Source organism: Myotis brandtii, unplaced genomic scaffold (genome assembly GCF_000412655.1).
Source record: "Myotis brandtii unplaced genomic scaffold, ASM41265v1 scaffold48, whole genome shotgun sequence".
In the NCBI taxonomy this organism is placed as follows: domain Eukaryota; kingdom Metazoa; phylum Chordata; class Mammalia; order Chiroptera; family Vespertilionidae; genus Myotis; species Myotis brandtii.
Window position 1 is genome coordinate 5,227,424 of NW_005368341.1, and position 17,603 is coordinate 5,245,026.

At 37.0% G+C, this 17,603-nt stretch overlaps 1 protein-coding gene across 9 annotated transcripts in view; it reads left to right on the plus strand.

Moving 5' to 3' along the window:
* SGCE (sarcoglycan, epsilon) overlaps positions 1-17,603 on the plus strand; it is a 78,960-nt gene that overhangs the window by 57,834 nt on the left and 3,523 nt on the right. For 3 of the 9 annotated variants that reach the window (XM_014547661.1, XM_014547655.1, XM_005876072.2), the window contains 2 exons: positions 5,793-5,836; positions 8,701-8,991. In XM_014547661.1, coding sequence (XP_014403147.1) covers positions 5,793-5,836; positions 8,701-8,717 — 61 coding nt within the window. In that variant the 3' untranslated portion in view covers positions 8,718-8,991. Of the gene's footprint in view, positions 1-5,792; positions 5,837-6,726; positions 6,762-8,364; positions 8,679-8,700; positions 8,992-17,603 lie in introns of those variants that run through there. The other 6 variants (XM_005876075.2, XM_014547654.1, XM_014547658.1 and 3 more) reach the window with 4 other exon arrangements.

Here is a 17,603-nt window from a genome sequence, read left to right on the forward strand (position 1 = left end):
CCATATTTCACTAGTTTTTTTCTCTGAAGTCCTTTTTCTGTTCTAGGATTCTGTCTAGGACACAATAATTGGCATGTTCTTAGTTTTCTCTGGTCTGGAGAATGTCTTGCTCCTTCCTTGTTTCCACTGATCATGACAGTCTTGAGGAGCACTAGCCACATATTCTGTAGAATGTCCCTCATCTCCTAGTATAATCAGGGCTTCTGCATCTATGCTTCATCAGTTATCTTTGTAGTTCAGTGAATAAATGTTACCATTAGGAGTAAAAAAAATTTTTTCCTCTATAGGTAGTCCCCTTACTTATTACAATTCATTGCTGGAAGTCACATTATAAAGTCATTCTTTAAAAAGTAAATTTTGCTTTGCCCCAAAAAAATCACTGTTGTGGTTAAGGGTTATGGTTTTGACCAAAGATTTAGCAACATGAGAAATATATTACAGATTTGACGGCCAAACCTCAAAGATAAAGCTTTGTCATGATTTAAAGTAATAAAATCAGATTCCAAGTCCTACAAGGAATGATGAGAGATAGTCTAGCCTGGTTGTCCCAAACCAAGTTGAAGGTCAAACTCATATGTGGAGCTCTTATTAGTTCAGGGCCCTCCTTGTGGGGATTTGGAATCTTGTGGACATGTGTTATGATGGAGCAGGAAAAACAGTTGAAAATCCTTGATTTGAGTACTTCAAGGACCTAGGTTTTGGGATTCGGAAAGCTAAGATTGGTGCTCCTGGTATTTCTATTGGGGGTGGAGGTGGGGGAGGGGTCTTCCACCACGAGGAGTTTTTAAAGAGGAATAAGTTTCTCCTAATTCTTCCTGAGGGGCACGTGCAAAAGAAAAGTGTGAAAGGGGCAGTCCCGCATGTTTATCTAGAGTGCTGGGCTGTTTGTGGGTTTGTGCTAATCAGCCTCTAGACTTTTCACACCTCCTTAAGCTGCCTGAGCAGAATGGTGTGGAGAGGTGAGAGGTGAGACCTGATTAGAAAACAATGCCTGAATGCCAGAGAAATGCTAAGCCTTGAAAAACTGAAAACCACTGGGAAATTGTACTCCTTTTGCAATTTTATGGCAGGCATTGATTGGAGGATGCCAGATAATCAATTTTCTGAAAAAGAACTTATTCTTATAGTTGTAATGTTTTATTACATTGTCTTTCAGGGGATAAATCTGCCTCCTCATTATTCTTTTCTTAAACCAACATCAATGTCCATCAATTTTTCCTGAGTGGGAGGCATCTTTACACAGAATTGAATGCAATGCATACTAGAGGGAATTGCCCGACATTTTCTAGGAAGATTTTTAATTGGCTATACAAAAATTTTCCTTATTCATTACACAAAACATACCTAATCCAGGGTAATTGGATCCCACTCATAACAGGAGGTAGGTTATGCTTAATCTTCTGCAAATTAACAAGTATAAAAGTAGAACTAAGTCTAATTAAATATATTTTGAAACAAATTATTTTAGCTTTTATCTGAATATTTTTTTCCATTGTCTTTCCTTGGGTAAAAATAAAAACTAACTTTATAATGAAATTCCATAAATAAAAAATTAGGTTTCAATAAAAGTTAATATCAGTTGAAGAGAATCTTCATGGCACCAAAATAATGATTTCCTGTTGACAAGAAGTGCTAACCAGCCAAGGGTATTTTGGAGCCACTAACTATTTTTTTTTTTTAGTCAATGAGTATATACTGAAAGCTATAAATGGATTATATCTTTGATGGGTTTTGCTTCTATAGGTTTGTACTGCATCATTTTAAAGCTACGGTATGCTTACTTTTGGCTTTCTACAAGTAGGGGGAAAATTAAATTATTGAATGTCTCCTTTCTCCTTTATGCATTGATTTTAGTTAAAATTAGGTTTTGAAAGTTAACCTTTGTGGTGATTCCAATTTCCTTGTGTCCTTTTTTAAATCCACATAATGGCCTGGTCCCTTAGTAAAATATATAGGGTCCAAATCAGCAAGGTTTGGGCAATGCCAATTTTGCTGAAATAATTGGGAAATTTCAAAAATATATTACTAGGTCTTATTGTTAAATGACTCCATGCTAACTCAAAAGAGAAATGTTTTGTATCCCACATAACTAAATTATCATTTACTTTCAACTCTGGCACAGATTATATGGCTTTTATACAAATCACCTAACCTTTCTTTGCTTTTGAGTCTTCAAGCAAATAGGAATATAATGGGTTGATAATCATCAACCTTACTCATAGAATTACTCTGCAGGATATCCAAGAATGTCAAATTACCTTAAAACGGTTGTGCAAATAACAAATAATTGCATACTCCCCCCAAATCACTTATTTATTAATTTGCAAGTTACTACCTTTACCTTCTTAAAGAATAAAGTATGTGCAATGGCTAATTTACATAATTTTCTATTTAAATGCATGTAATTAATGGCAGCGAAATTAAAAAATAATTAATAGTAGTAATTTAGAGAATTACAGTTTCCTTAAGTTTTTCTACATAATGCAGTTTACACATAATAATCATTCAGTTAGCCCATTAATAACTTAATTACTTTAAATAGTTTTATGCCTTTATAAAATAAAAGTCCTTTCTTTAAAGGATTATAGGAATTCTCTTTGAAGTTCAACCCCACTCTCCTGTATAATTGCCTTCAGCAGCCTGCTTTCACCAAAGACGGAAATGGTTCCATTTTCTTACTGAATTCTCTGCTCCTTAACTATAGCAGAGTTTGTCATAGGCATTTCCCCAGTATTCCCGGAGCAGAGCTCTTACCTCTCTTCAAGTCTCAGATGGAATACAGCCTTCAAATATGCCCATCAGAGATAATATTAACACTTAACGCTCACAGGTTTACATGTAGTCTCAAGTTGGGTGACCACAAAAACAGAGCTCTTGTGTGCATACCGAGGGAAAGTTGAATCCCCACATATTTTTTGTTGAGCACCGTCTTGCACAGATAAGCACTTTCAGATAACTCATCTGAGTTTCAGTTGAAGTTGCAAAGAATGCATGTACATAGTTTAAACTTAACAACATGGGACTCACACTGCAGATACTTTTAAATTCCCAAGCCAGTGTAATACACACAGTTGCTTTCTCATACATCTCAAGATTTCTTGCTAGTTTGTGTATGAATGGCACTTTCTTAGTCAACCATTTCTCTTCAAACCTCGAAGTCCATTGCTATGCAGAAAGTTTAGTAGTGTCACAAGAGGAAAATATGGAGGCTAGAGAAGAAATGACAGGGTCTAGATTGATTTTGATCAGTGTTTTTCAAATGATGTTCTTTCCACAGAAGGGTAAGTTGGGCTGACCAATGAGAGAAGGGGTTCCAAAGACTTCATTTAAATATTGATTTTGAATTTTGGTATCCTTGATCTACAGATTCTGAAGGGCTTTCTCTATCTTCTTTGGTATTTTTATTTTGTCCAAATGTATTGATTTAATGAATAGGTTAGGTAGAGTTACTGATGGTAGGAAATGAGGAAGAGTGTATGTGTTTGCGGGGGGGAGAAGGAGGTTGCTGCATTAGTTTCTATTGTAGAAAAAGCCCAAATTAGTTTTACCTGAGAAGTGAAAACAAAACTCATATTTCCCTCCCCGCCAAATGCCAATGAAATTGCATTTCTACTTTTTTAGTAAAGATGTTTGTTTTCTCAACCTTAAATCTAGAACTTATTTCCTCTTGTGCTTTATAAATTAATCTTTACTTTCATCATCCAAACCACTATAAATACTAGTACATTGTGTGAAATGGAAAGAATAAACAAACCAAAAGAAAAGAAAAAAATACCTCCCTGAGACCACACAAGGATAAGTAGGGCTGATAGGTAATAGCAAAAAGGAATGTAATTATTGAGATGCATTATTAAGTAACTTCCTCAAATTGAATTAGAATTGATTTTGTTATTTCCTTAACAATATATTAAAATGGAACTGATTTTTTTTTAAATCACTCAGAGTCATTAACATTCCTATCGATTAAGAGTTTAAACACTATTTAACCAGCATGTACTGTTTTCCACTTTAGACTTTTATGTTTGGAATATAATATTTGCCTGGCTGAAATGATTTTAGATCAATGGTTTTCAAACTTTGCTTCTTGGAGGTTTCTTAGAAATGCCTGAGGGGCCAGCATGTGGGGCATAGGAAACAAGGCAGGAGGGATTCCCAGCTCCCTGTTTCAACTGGAGCGACCTCACGTTTCTCTCTTTTGTACATCAAGAGTTCTGCTTAGGATTTCAGTAAAAGGAATTCCATTGCTGAAGAGAAACAAACAAACAAAAAAAAACACGTTGAAAATCCCTAACTTGGATCAGACTCTGTTGCAAAGGGCTAGCTCCTAGAATTTATCCCACCCCAAATCTAAATTGTACATTTTTGTAAACCTATTTTAATATCAAAATTTGAAACTAAATGGGTATTTGTGAGCGTTAATAAACAAGTGTGTATGATGTGAATCTCTGTATCTTTACTTTTGCATGTATTCATTAAGACTGTATTTATTTCATGCTTATTGCTGAGGATACTAAACAGAACAGGGTGGTTCTTACTATTAAAGCACTTTGGGCCAATTAAACATGTGAGGGAAATACAATGGCAGTCAGCATGTAAAGCAGGCTAAATGGTAGCCTATTTGGGGTGGTGCTTAGAGAGTGGGGAGGCATAGAGGAGGGAATATTGAGAGGCTATTTTTTTTTTAATAAAAAATAAGAATTAGTTAAAATTTTGTTAGCATTCCTGTGGGATATTTTAAAATTCTAAGAGTAACATGTATTCACTCTAACAAATTTTGAGTTGACTTTGCAAGGACAAATGAGCTGGAAGGGTGCAAGAAATGGGAGTGGGCCGTGGTGCTGATGGCTCTGTTTCAGGCAGTCAGGGAGGCCTCCATGTAGGGTCCAGATATACTAGTGGCCATCTAGGGCTCACTAAAAAACCCAAAACTTAGTTTGCAGGTAGGTGTAAGAAAACAATGAAGTGTATGAGATTTGAATGACATACGCAGATTTGTGTCTTAGAAAATCGTCTGACAGCAATGCTCACAGTGGATTATAAGGGAGCAACAGTGGGTGTGAGGAAACAATTCAGATCAGTTGCAAAGATCCAGTGAGCAATGGTGATAGCTTCAACCAAGTAGCAATGGAGCTGAGAAAGAAGGGGATGGGTTCAAAAAAATTGAGGAGAATCGTCAAGAGTTCCCAAGCGACAAGCTGTGAGGACTAAAGAAGAAGGAAAGGTCAGGGTTGACTTAACGTTTTGACTGGTGCAGTGGGTGGATGGCAGCTAGCACTTCCTAGGTGGGGATCGAGGAGCACAGGTTTAGCACAGTGAATGAAGATGGTTATATATGTTGCTGTGTGAGAGTATGAGTGTGTAATTAAATGTGTTCTAGACCTGAATCTGAAAGTGTATAGGTTACAAACATAAGCCCCAGAGCCTCTGTGTGCACATCTTCACCCACCACTTCCTACTTATGAAGTCTTGGACCTCTAAGCCTGTTTTTGTTTCTGTTTTTTTTTTCATCTGTAAACGGGAAAATAATACCTACCTTCTAAGGTTTGTTGTGAGGTAGAATGTAGCATGCAGTAGCAACTCCATGAATATTCTTAGTATTGTTATTATTTGTCTTCCTCAGACCTCAGTTTCCTCATCCATAAACTCATGGCCAGGGGGTGGGGGAATACTGGAATAGATTATTTCTGGGGTTCTTCTTTCTTGCTATAAAGGTTTTCATTCTAATGTCTGCGCTTTGTTTACATGTGTGTAAGCAAACAGTTTTACTAAAAAAAAATGTTCATCATTTCTAGGAACTTGCCACACCAGACTCAGATTCCCCAACAGCAGACTACAGGTGAGTGCTAAATGAATGGATGTGCTAATATGTTGATGTTTGTGGGTGAAGTTAATAGATTAAAAGATAATTATACTACGTAATGTAATTTACAAAACTTGAGCTTGACCAAGTAGGGCAAAATAATTGTGTTTTTCCTTAATCGGAGTTAGAACTTCAGAATAATAGCTTAGATTATTACATAGATTGGCATCAGAGTGATAAACACAGGGTCAATGATCTTAGAGCAACAGCATCCATGGAGGTCCGGTCTAATTAAGGAAGACTGAGTGAAACCCCCTTCCTCCAGCAAAGCACCCTATTCTTCCCCTTGGTGTGTAAGATTCTTAGCTTAGATGCATCCAGGATTTGTCTCAGTAAGTGAGCAGCTTGAAACTGACTCTTACAAAAGGAAACCATCGCGACTAATCACAGGCTTCAGGGGGATCAAGGAGAAATGGCTGGCCTGTTCTGATGCCACTTTTTAAAGCTGTGATAACATGACCCATGACAACAAGATGGCGGGCAATTCTCCTGGGACTGTTCTATGTCCCTAAGACTTGCTTTCTTTACCTTTATTTCTTTCAAGTGTCCCTAAAAAAATGTCCACAACCAATTATTTCTTTCATCTCTGTACTGAGTAGGTAACTTATTCAGGATTGTCTTCTAATTAGTGGTTGAATCTCTAGTTCTAATTGCCAGGCAACCAGTAATGCCTTTTTAGCTCTTTTGGAAAACCAAGAGAAGTTTTAAAAATGTAAGTTGGCTGTGGAATTCTGAGTATGAATAGTGGTATTGTGGTTAGGGGAGCTATGAAGTATGTCTCTTGAAAACTTTAGGCCCATATAGAAATGTATTGGATATTTTCATTCAAAAATTATCTTCTCTATTACTGCTTTCGGGAATTTAAGGAGATTTTCGTTTGACAACTTTTCAAAGATTTGAGGCAAGTATAATGCAGTTTGTTCATCAGATTCTAATTATGAGATAACATTTATCAGAATTTCCCCCTACAATTTTGGTTACTTGTTTTAATTAAATGCTAACATGTTTCAACAAGACTGTTCAATATATCGATGTAAGCATTCAGGAGATTGATGAAGGAACAAACTTTGTTATAAATAGGTTATCTAAAGAGCAAAGAAATAAATGAATTTCCACTACATCTAATTACATGGCTTTTTTTAAAGAGGAAAAATTTTAAAGAATATTTCTACAATGGAAATGCTAAAACTTCTTTTTCTTTCACCTCATGGACTTTACTCTGATTCTTAATTATTTCAGGCAAAGAATGAATAGAAGGGAGATAATTTCTGGCAAAATAGAAATATTGAGTATTTTTTAAATTCACATTTTACTTACTCCCCCACTGGGGGAAATAAGGAAACCTAAATAGATGATGTTAGGAAGATTTACTTCATAGTTATATAGATTTCTAGCAAGTAGACCTGTTAGCAGGTTTCGTTTTAGTAATAGGCAGCATTTCCAAGTACAAGAACAATTTGTGCCTAAGTAAATGTGACAAGAGCCAAAGAATTTCCCTAGGGGGATTTTAGTTGTTCAATCTATTTTTTTAAAAATTATTTTTCTAAAGCAGGTTTTGGGGAGCAGACATTTTGCTTGAATCAGGAAAGCTTTGATTCCCTTTTCAGTTAATACTATAGCCTATTGCCTTCTTGTTTGCTTATATTTTTCTGTAATTTCAAGCAAATTATTGACTAAAGTGCACTATTTTCTCATGGTAGTTTTCTTTCTTCATCTTGTTTTCAGTGAGTCTCTAAAGTGTGTCAATACTGAGAGAGAGAGAGAGAGACTACCTAGCAGTTTTTAAAAAGATAATTGTGATAGATTGTTGTGTTTCTGCCTCTGGTAAATGTGAAATGAAATAGAGTCATGTCTCCTGGAGAGAAGGGCTAAGTGGGCAGGTTATATTCTTCATTCCCATTCTGTTCATTTGAATGAAAAAGTTTGTTACTCAGTTTCTAAGTTTGTTCTGTTCTGTCTGCACGTGCATGGGTCCGGTCCTGTTAGTGCACTTTCATGGGTACAACCCCTTTTCTTTTCCTTCCTCCTGGTGATCATAGTACCACAGAGAGGCAACAAGGTTTGTGCAAGAGTATCAGGAATTAATCATCGCTTTTCTCCAGCACCTCATCGCACTCTGTTATGTGTCAGTTTTCTTTTCTTGTGTATTTTTTAAATTAAATGTATTGGGGTGACAGTGGTGAATAATAGTATACAGTTTTCTTGGTGAAGGTAATGTAAGCTCAAAGAATGTCTCTTGGGTCCCAAGAAATTTTATTTGTAACTGCCTATATGGAATTTGTGAGGGAAGAGTATATTTTGAAGTTTGTTTTATTTAGTTAGTTGTTTTCTTTTAAATGACCATCGGAAGTTGAAGAAATGAACTAGCTGTGGTGGCATAATCCTAGACTTAAGCGCTAGCTAGGATAATAGAGCAGTTAGAAGCTGACAATAAACAACCCTTGCTTTTGAACCAGGCCCAGGCCATTAGGATTGATGCCTTTCCATTTTTCTCATTTTCTCAGCCTTTCCAACCCACCTGATATTTTCTAAAAAGCCACGATTAAAAGGTACAGTCATACACCCCACAGTCAACCCGCATACTTTTTGTTAATTGTGGGAGGAATTTTCAGGCTTGTGCCTTTGGGCAAACACAGAACATTATAGCTTTGGCCCAAGAAGGAGAGGACTAAATTAGAATTTTTCCTCTTTAAATTTTTTTAAACCAAATGCAGAGAAATTATTTTAAATTATGTTAAGAGGATAGAAAATCACTCCTTGCCATAATATATTTTGCTCAAAATCTACGAGTGTCCATGCCCTGACTAACGCATGCCCATATCCACTCTTACACATTGCAGGTAAATGGTATCCCTGAAGAAAGAAAACTGACCGAAGCAATGAATTTGTAATCAGACAATATAGCCGTTATAGCTTATTTCTTCTCTCTTCCTTAATGCATGAGCTTTTCTGGCATATGGTATGCATGTTGACAGTATTAAGTATATACCAAATAATTCAATATAGCTTTCATTTTACTAATGTATTTCTTTTGTACTTAAAGCATTTTTGACAATTTGTAAAACATTGATGACTTTATATTTGTTACAATAAAAAGTGATCTTTAAAATAAATATTATTAATGAAGCCTACCTAATGTCTGGTGAAATTTACTTCAGAATGTAGTCGATTGCCTCCTATATAGTAGGAAGCTTTTGTTGCTAAGGAATAGGTTCATGTGTTCATTCTTCATTCAACAAGATTTTATTAAGCATTTCCTGTACATATATAAAATGTCCATACTCTGTGTCCTAAGTGAGCAACCCATTTAAATAACACTCTTATCCTTGTGGTCCATAAAGCCTGTTGTCTTATACATCACTTCTTGGAGTGTTTTATAGGGTAGGCATGGTTTTATGGATTGTGGACCTGAAGGCACCCAGTTCGTGGAAGGCAGCCCAGGGTGCACAATTACCTGACTTGATAATCAGAGGAGCTATTGCTCAGAAAGAATAGTTACCTGTTGATGGTGACATGAATTAGCTCCAAAACCCCAGGGTCCCCTGTGATATGGCTGGAGCTCAGCTCTGCTGGTAGTTACTATCAGGAGAGAAAGACCATCACTCTGCTGAGAGCCACTATTTACCTGGCTACATAAGTGAGTTAAAATTTTTTAAATAACATTATGTAAATTAACATCCTAAATACTAAATAAAGTATATCTTTAGCCTCTTGCTCAGAGAGACTAGTTACCTGTTGATGGTGACATGAATTAGCTCCAAACCCCCAGGCTCCCCTGTGATAACAGTAGTTTCCAGGCTTAGCAGAGTTTTCTCACACTGTGTCAGTCCACTTCATGCACATTGGGTCAACGTGGCCGGCAGGCCATCTAGCAGGGCTGCAGTAAGCAGACTGGGCCAGTCAGAAAACCTTTCCTACTCTGCTCTGGGGAGGTTTCTGTGTTACCTGTTAACTGCTCAGAGGACACCCAGATGCTCCCTAAATCTGATTCCAAAATCTGAAAAGACTCCATGTGAATAACGCATGCAGCTACTTGCCCTCCACTTAGGAAGAATACTCCATCATGTCCTTGACATTGGAAACCCTGCCCAAACTCCACTTCCTGGGATTTAACAGAGGATATAGGTTATTTGATTTCTTAAAAACTGTATCTCCTATTCTTAATTCCTTTCCAAGACAACTAGGACACTGCTACTTGCTATTCTTCAGGACTGATAATCTTAAGGTTGTAAATATATTGGGTCAGGTTTATGTCCTAGAAGGAAGGGAAGGTCGCCATGAGTATAGATGACTAGATATTGGCACAGCGGAAGAGAATTTGTGAACTGTTGCTCCTGCCAAGTGATAGCAAACTGTTTCTGGTAGTCCAAGTGAGCAGGAGCAAAGTAATGCATGATCCATAAATCAGGAACTGCAGATCAGGGATCAGGAAGTTTATCCATCTGCACTGGGAAAGAGGCCACTGTAGGATTAGAAAATGCATTTGGAAATAGCATCAGTTTTTGCATTGACCCTGCGGAGGAATTAAATGGGGATAAGAAGAATCATTGGCCAGCATCTCACAAATCTTTGATAAGTGCCTTAATCTCTGCAATTTCCTCTGAAAAGGCTATCTTACCTCTGACTTTATATTTTGATAGGAAGAGTCCAAATCGTTTCTCACTAGGTGTTGCTACCCAAGTGGTCCTTACTTTATGGGTCAAAAAGATTGTGGAGGCCCTGCCACATGCTGAGGATTTCTATCCCAACTAAACATCCTCCTAGTGGGCAAATGAGGACATGGTGAGTTTGGGGTCCCCAATTCCTTCATAAAGAATTTCCTACTTTATGGCTGAATAGAATTCCTTAAGTGGTGAACTTAAGTTAGAATACTTTTTTCAATTGGCTAAAGTAAGGTTTTGCTCTAAAAAACCAACTGTGGTGCTTTCCTGCACTTTCAGGAATTCAAGAAACTCAGATCTAGATTCAAAATATCCCTGAAAAGCTTGTGACTTCTCCTTCCTCCCAGGTATAGTCACCCAATAAATGATGACTTCTCGTTGGGGACATTCACATCTGTAAGTTCACGCTGAGATGATAGAAAAGAGCAGTAGATAAAAACATGAAGGCTAAATTTGAGGCTAAGAGAATACTTAAAAGATAATTAAGTAGAAAACAATGCCAAAGTCAGAACCTCCTAGTACAGATACAGCAAATAGATGGGGTCTGATCTCTGGGATCAGTGGTCTAAGATTTGAGCTATTATTCCTATGTCCTGACCATACCCAATTGAGGGGATGAATAAAAACTTTCAAGCAAGCCGTTTGAAGATGAAGCTGCTTCACAAATTTGCATTTTGAAATTTCCCATGGAATGCCCTACTAGCTGCTTATGTATTGCATGTCCAATATGTTAATAGGACTCAGGTCATGTTCTGAGAATACTGTGGTGAGCCAAACAAAATCAGGCTCTGCCCTCAAGGAGTTGACATTCTAGTGGGAAAGACAGACGTTAATCAAGTGCTCATACAAATAAATGTCCAGTTGCAATTGTGATTGGTGCTATAAAACCTGATCACAATGGGACTTGACCTAGTCAGCAAGGTCTGAGATTTCCTGAGAAAGTTTGTGCTGATATCAAAAGGATGAGTATGAATTCATAAGGTCAAGTGAAGTAAGGAAGAATGTTTGAGGCAGAGAGAACATATCTTGAGTCCTTTTGGGAGAAGAAATCCTAGTGAATACAGGTTTCTCTTAGAAAGTCCAGTGCAGCCAGAGTATGAGTTAGAGGGAGGGGATGTTTGGAGTGTGGAGAAGGAAGGTGTACACAATTTGGAGAAATAATAAGTTTTTATTAGAATGGTGGTGGAAGAGAGGGAGAGAATGGACAGATTCAAGAACAATTAATGAGATAAAGAAAAAACAGTTGGTACACACATACTTAGAAATGTTGTTAAAGTGCCCTAACCAGTTTGGCTCAGTGGATAGAGCGTCGGCCTGCGGACTGAAGGGTCCCAGGTTCGATTCTGGTCAAGGGCATGTACCTTGGTTGCGGGCACATCCCCAGTAGGGGGTGTGCAGGAGGCAGCTGATCGATGTTTCTCTCTCATCAATGTTTCTCACTCTCTATCCCTCTCCCTTCCTCTCTGTAAAAAATCAATAAAATATATTAAAAAATTGTTTTTTTTTTTAAAAAAAGAAATGATGTTAAAGTAAAGAAAGGGGCTAATTCTGATTGCGGGGGGGGGGTGGTCAAATGGTGCAATCCATTGAGATAGAAGATAGTAGAATACATGATTTTATGTGAGGATTTTACATAGTAGAAGCCAAAACAGAAAAGTGCCGATCTTTTAAAAAATATTTCCCTTACTTTCACTGAGATATAATTTGCATATAATATTGTATAACTTTAACATGTACAACATAATGATTTGATATATTTATATGTTGTGGGATTATCACAAATTTAGATAATATCCATCACCTCACATAGTTACCAAATTTTTTTTTTTTGTGGTGAGAACATCTAAGCTCTACTCTCTTAGCAGTGTTCAAATATACAATACAGTATTGTTAACTATAGTCACCATGCTGTAATTTAACATCCCAGAACTGATTTATAACTAGAAATTTCTACCTTTTGACAGCCTTCACCCATTTCCTCCACCCCCTATCCCTTGGATCTGGCAGCCACAAATCTGATCTAAGAGTTTGATGTTTTTAGATTCCACATATAAGTAAGATCTTACAGTATTTGTCTTTCTCTGTTTGACTTATTTCACTTAGCATAATGCCCTCACAGTCCATCCATGTTGTTGCAAATGGCAGAATTTCCTACTTTATGGCTGAATAGAATTCCATTATCTAATTCAAAATACTATTGAGCACTTAGATATGCCAAAGATTGCTACAGACATTAGGAATGTAGCTGTGAAAGAGAAGTGGCAATCTTAAAATTAGATTGTATTGGGTCAAGAAATGTTGTTTCTTTAGTGCCACCCTAGTAACTAACCTGTTGTCTTTTTAGTACGATTTTTAAAATCATCACCCGAGGATATTTTCCCATTGATTTTTAGAGAGAGTGGAAGAGAGAAGGAAAGACAGAAATATTGATGTGAGAGAAACACATTGATTCCTTGCCTCCTGCACAAGCTCCGACCAGGGGCCAGGCTGTAGAGGAGCCTGCAACCGAGGTATGTGCCCTTGACCAGAATTGAACCAGGGACCCTTTGGTCCGCAGGCCAATGCTCTATCCACTGAGCTAAAGCAGCTAGGGCTTTCTAACAACCAATTGGGAATGAAATTGATTGCTTTCATAGGTAAATTCACAAAATGCACAATACAACAGACATATTGAATTAGTTTGGTTGTACCCCCAAAACACACACTCACATTGTTCATTTGGGAGGTGATCCCAGAAAGCCAGAGTGTGGACGCAAAGTGAGGAGGTTAGGAGGTTCTGAAGGAAAGCCAACAAAAAGTATGTCATTCATCTGGCTCTTATTCTAGAAAGCAGAACTCGGTCCTACTAGAGGTCCTCTAATTGTGTAGAATGCAGCTCAGAATTTCCCTTCCAAGTAACAGGAGAATTAGATTTCCAACCACTGACTCACCATCCTAGAGTTGAAAGTTGCTCCAGAGAGCATGAATTCACTTGCACTTTGGGGCTTTGGTTATGAGCAGGCTGAGCAAGATCCCAGTGTTCTGGAGAAGTTGGGAGGTGCTATGGAAACTTGAGTTGAAAATCTCAGAAAGAAAACTGAAGAAGTTATTAGCAAAATGTCTTGATCCCTTGATGGATTTTGCATAGGGTCATTGACAGCCAATGTTAAAAAGGCAGTTCCTATATTACTAGTACTTCTTAGTTGGCATTTCACTTTGCAATGGGATGAAGACAACTTATGATATACATGAGATTACTATATAAAGAAGAATCTCTTGATGAGTTTTTTGCTCTATCACTGAAAACTTATACCAGGAGAGGATTGATTTTTCGTTTGGGGAAAAATTATTTGTGAGCTGTGTGCATATGACAAATATACCCCTGAATTCATAGTGGCTTAACACAGTAAAAGTTTACTGGTCACTCATAGCCCTGTGCAATTACGTCAGTCTTCTTCGATCATGTTTGCTATACATCTGACACACATAGTATCCAAGATTTCTATGGGAAACAAAGTGAGAGCTGAAAGAAGGGTCATGTTGAATGTTTATAAGAGCTGGGCTTCAAATGGCTTCTATGACTTTCATCCATACTCCGTTGACTGGTAAAGTGATGTTCCCCAAACATAACTGCTACTGATACTATGAAATGTAATCTTCCTGTGCACTCAGGAAATAGTGTGATAAACATGACCATGTGGACTGGGCAAGCTGTACAGGGTGGGGCAAAAGTAGGTTTAGAGTTGTTCATATAGAAAATAATACAATAATTAATAAGTAAACTCTGTGTTTTGTATATTCATAAGTATAAACCTCCTTTGCCCCACTTTGTATATAATAATGAAAAACATAATTACATGAATAAGTAGTTCTATTATCCCCAGTGACCTAAATTGTAAGTTAGAACTTTTAATTCAGTGGAAATAAAAGCAACAACAGCAAAGAAACTGCCTAGATATAATAATCAAGGTACAGAAACTAATTTTGGAACAATATTGCATTGACTTCTTGTAGAAAAATATGTGGTTACAAGTTCACAATCCTTTATCTGCAATTCCCAAATCCAAAGATCTTAATTTTTTTATAAGTTCATAACAAATCCACTTAATGGTAGAACCTGACCTAAACAAAAATGAAGATACTTATTTTGTCTTTCTTAATTCTTCTTGGTGTGAGGTTTTGCTATGGAAATTTTAACATATTTTCCTTATCCTACTTGAATATGTTATATAGTATAAGGAACATAACTTACATTAGTTAGATTTATAAAATCTGAACACAATTGAATACTGAAATATACCTGGTCCCTAGAGTTTCCAGTAATGTATTGTGGACTTCTGTTACTAATTTTATAAATATTATGTTTAATTTGTATAAGATTTTATATGATAAGCTTCTTTTTATCACCTAATATTGAGTCTGTGTGTGTGCCTAAAACAAATTAAGTGGTCAAACAATGAGGAAAGACTGAGATAAACTTGTCTAACATAATAACACATCTCTCTTTCTTTCCCTCCCCCAAAACATATAAAAATAACCCTATTGAATTAAGTATCAAGGTCATTTTATTCATTTATTCATTGAATATTATTTAGGACTTATTATGTTCTAGGCATTGAATTATGCTTAGGAAGTAAAAGAGAAATAATGTGTTATGAAAGAATAAACAAGGTTTAGTGCACTGTCTAGCACTAGTTGGTGCTAAATAAATATTTGCTGAGAAAATCAATCTCATGTCAGTTACTAAAGGTTGGGAAGGTTAAAGAAGTGTTGTAATAGAGAGTGGGGAAAGCAGCTACTTATTAAATGGTTGAAATAGGTTTATTTTGAGAGAAAACATTTAAGATAAAATTGAGAGAATGATCATGAGATAGTCATGCTTAGCAATCTGGTCAGATGAAAAAGCAAGAGCGTGGATGGACCCAAAAGCAATGGAAAGGAACACAGTGGTTGCAGCCTCTGCCCGCATCTATCTGTCTTTTTCCTGGCAACCTTCCATATGTTTCTCTAGGCAACCATTCCCTGCAGTGCTTTCAATCCAGGTGCTTCCACTTGAATTGGCTGCATACCCATCGCAAGACCTGATCAGGTCTGGCGAATCAGAACACTGAATCCCTTGCAAGGTTCAGACTTCTGACTCAGGAGAGCCTGTGAGATATGTCAATTCTACCGAGGCTGCTGAGAGAGAGTAATGTGCTCTTTCCTGATGTACTTGAATCAAGGCCAACAGAGCACAAAAGAGGGATCCAACAGAATGATCAGAAACCAGTTCTTTTTGTGCTGTAGGCGGTTGAGGTATGTTTTCTGACACTCAACTCTCAACAATGTGAAGGGGCTCTGCATAGCTGGAGCATTTTGAGTGAGAGGGAAGTGGGATTAAGGATAATTCAGGTACAAATGTATCAAACCAACACAGTGTACACCTTAAACTTCCACGTTAAATGCCAATTATACCTCAATAAAAATAGCAATTAAGAAAAATTAAGTTGTATTGAAAATGCAAAAAAAGCCAATAGGTTTAAAAAAAATTGTTTTAGAAAAGATAATTCTGGAGATGTAAACAGATTCCTTTTAGTCTTACAGACTTTTATCAACGAGTTTGGATTTTATTCTAAGAGCATTGGAAATTAAACATTTGAAGTAGAAAACTAACATGATTCCATTTATATATTTTTTTTACACTTTTATTTTTTATTTATTGATTTTGGAGACAAAGATTTGTTGTTCCACTTATTTGTGCATTCATTGGTTGATTCTTGCATGTGCTCTGATCAGGGATCAAACCTGCAACCTTGACCTATCGGTAAAATGCTCTAACCAACTGTGCTGCCTGGGCAGGGTCTATTTTTATTTTTATATTTTTTAAATCATTCCGGGTCAGCAAAAATGGTGAAGTAAATACAGCTGAAAATTATCTCCTCCATAAATGAGAAAACTGTCTAAAATGGTGAAAATTAACATTTTCAAAGCTCTGGTAGTTAACCGAAGGCCTAGAGCACCTGGGGACAGTTTACCTACAGCTGAGTCTAGTAACAACAGCAAGCTTCCTGGCATTTTAAACTCACCTCATCCTCCCCTCTCCTGCTCCAAGGTAGCTTTAAAAACAGCCACAGTAATGATAAAAACCCTCAGTCTGATAGCCAACAAAAGAAACAGAATGCGGTTGGAGTGCCTTCAAAATCTCTTTCCAGGGCAATTGTCATTATGTTCCCTGCCTGGTGCTTCCCTGGATGACCACTTGCAAGGCTGTCTTTGCGTACCTGACTCAGAGCTCACCCAGTAAGAAAAACCTGGGGCATTTGTTGAAAACAATTAGAGGCAAATTATGATCTTCCCAGCTGTCTGAGGTGCTGGACAACAGTTGGGAGGAGGGATGGGAGCAGAAAAGTGATTCTGCTCTGAGTATTTTAGGTATGATTCTAACTCTTAGAACCATATTCATGTCTAACCACTATGCTGTATGCCTGAAACCAACATATAGTATATAAACTAATACCCCAAAAATGTATACACACACTTTGAATAATTATAAAGACAGTGTTTATTAAATTAAATTTTATTTTCAAAGTTGAGCTATCAGCTGTTAAAGTGTGTATGCATGTTTTAGGGGACACCCTGTATATTGAATGTCAACTGCAATGAAAAATTAAAAAGAACTTAAAAAATGAATCCAGCTGTGTGCAAAATGAATACATACTCAAGTGGTGCAGGTGGAACTCATGTAATTGGAATATAGTGTTTTGACTCTGTTTGAAGGTAAAAACAACAGGAACTATAAATAAATAGTGTACGCCAGTAAGTTAGGTTTTTTGTTTGTTTTGTTTTTTACTGTGGTATCGTTCACAGTTCTGAAAACCAGTTTGTCTTTTAGGTGCAAATAAGGAAAGATTTTGTGGATAATGGAAGCTATGCTTGTCACCTTTGGAGAAGGGACTTATAAACTGGAGAGGGGAAAGACACAAATGAACTCTGTAGTGTGGGAATGGAATCAGAGGGATTGGTATGAGCCCTTCTTTTTAATAAACAGAAGATAGAAGATGTGTGTGTGTGTGTACACACAACTGCATATTTTCTAGTTCGGTTTACTGAGAGAGCCCAGGAGC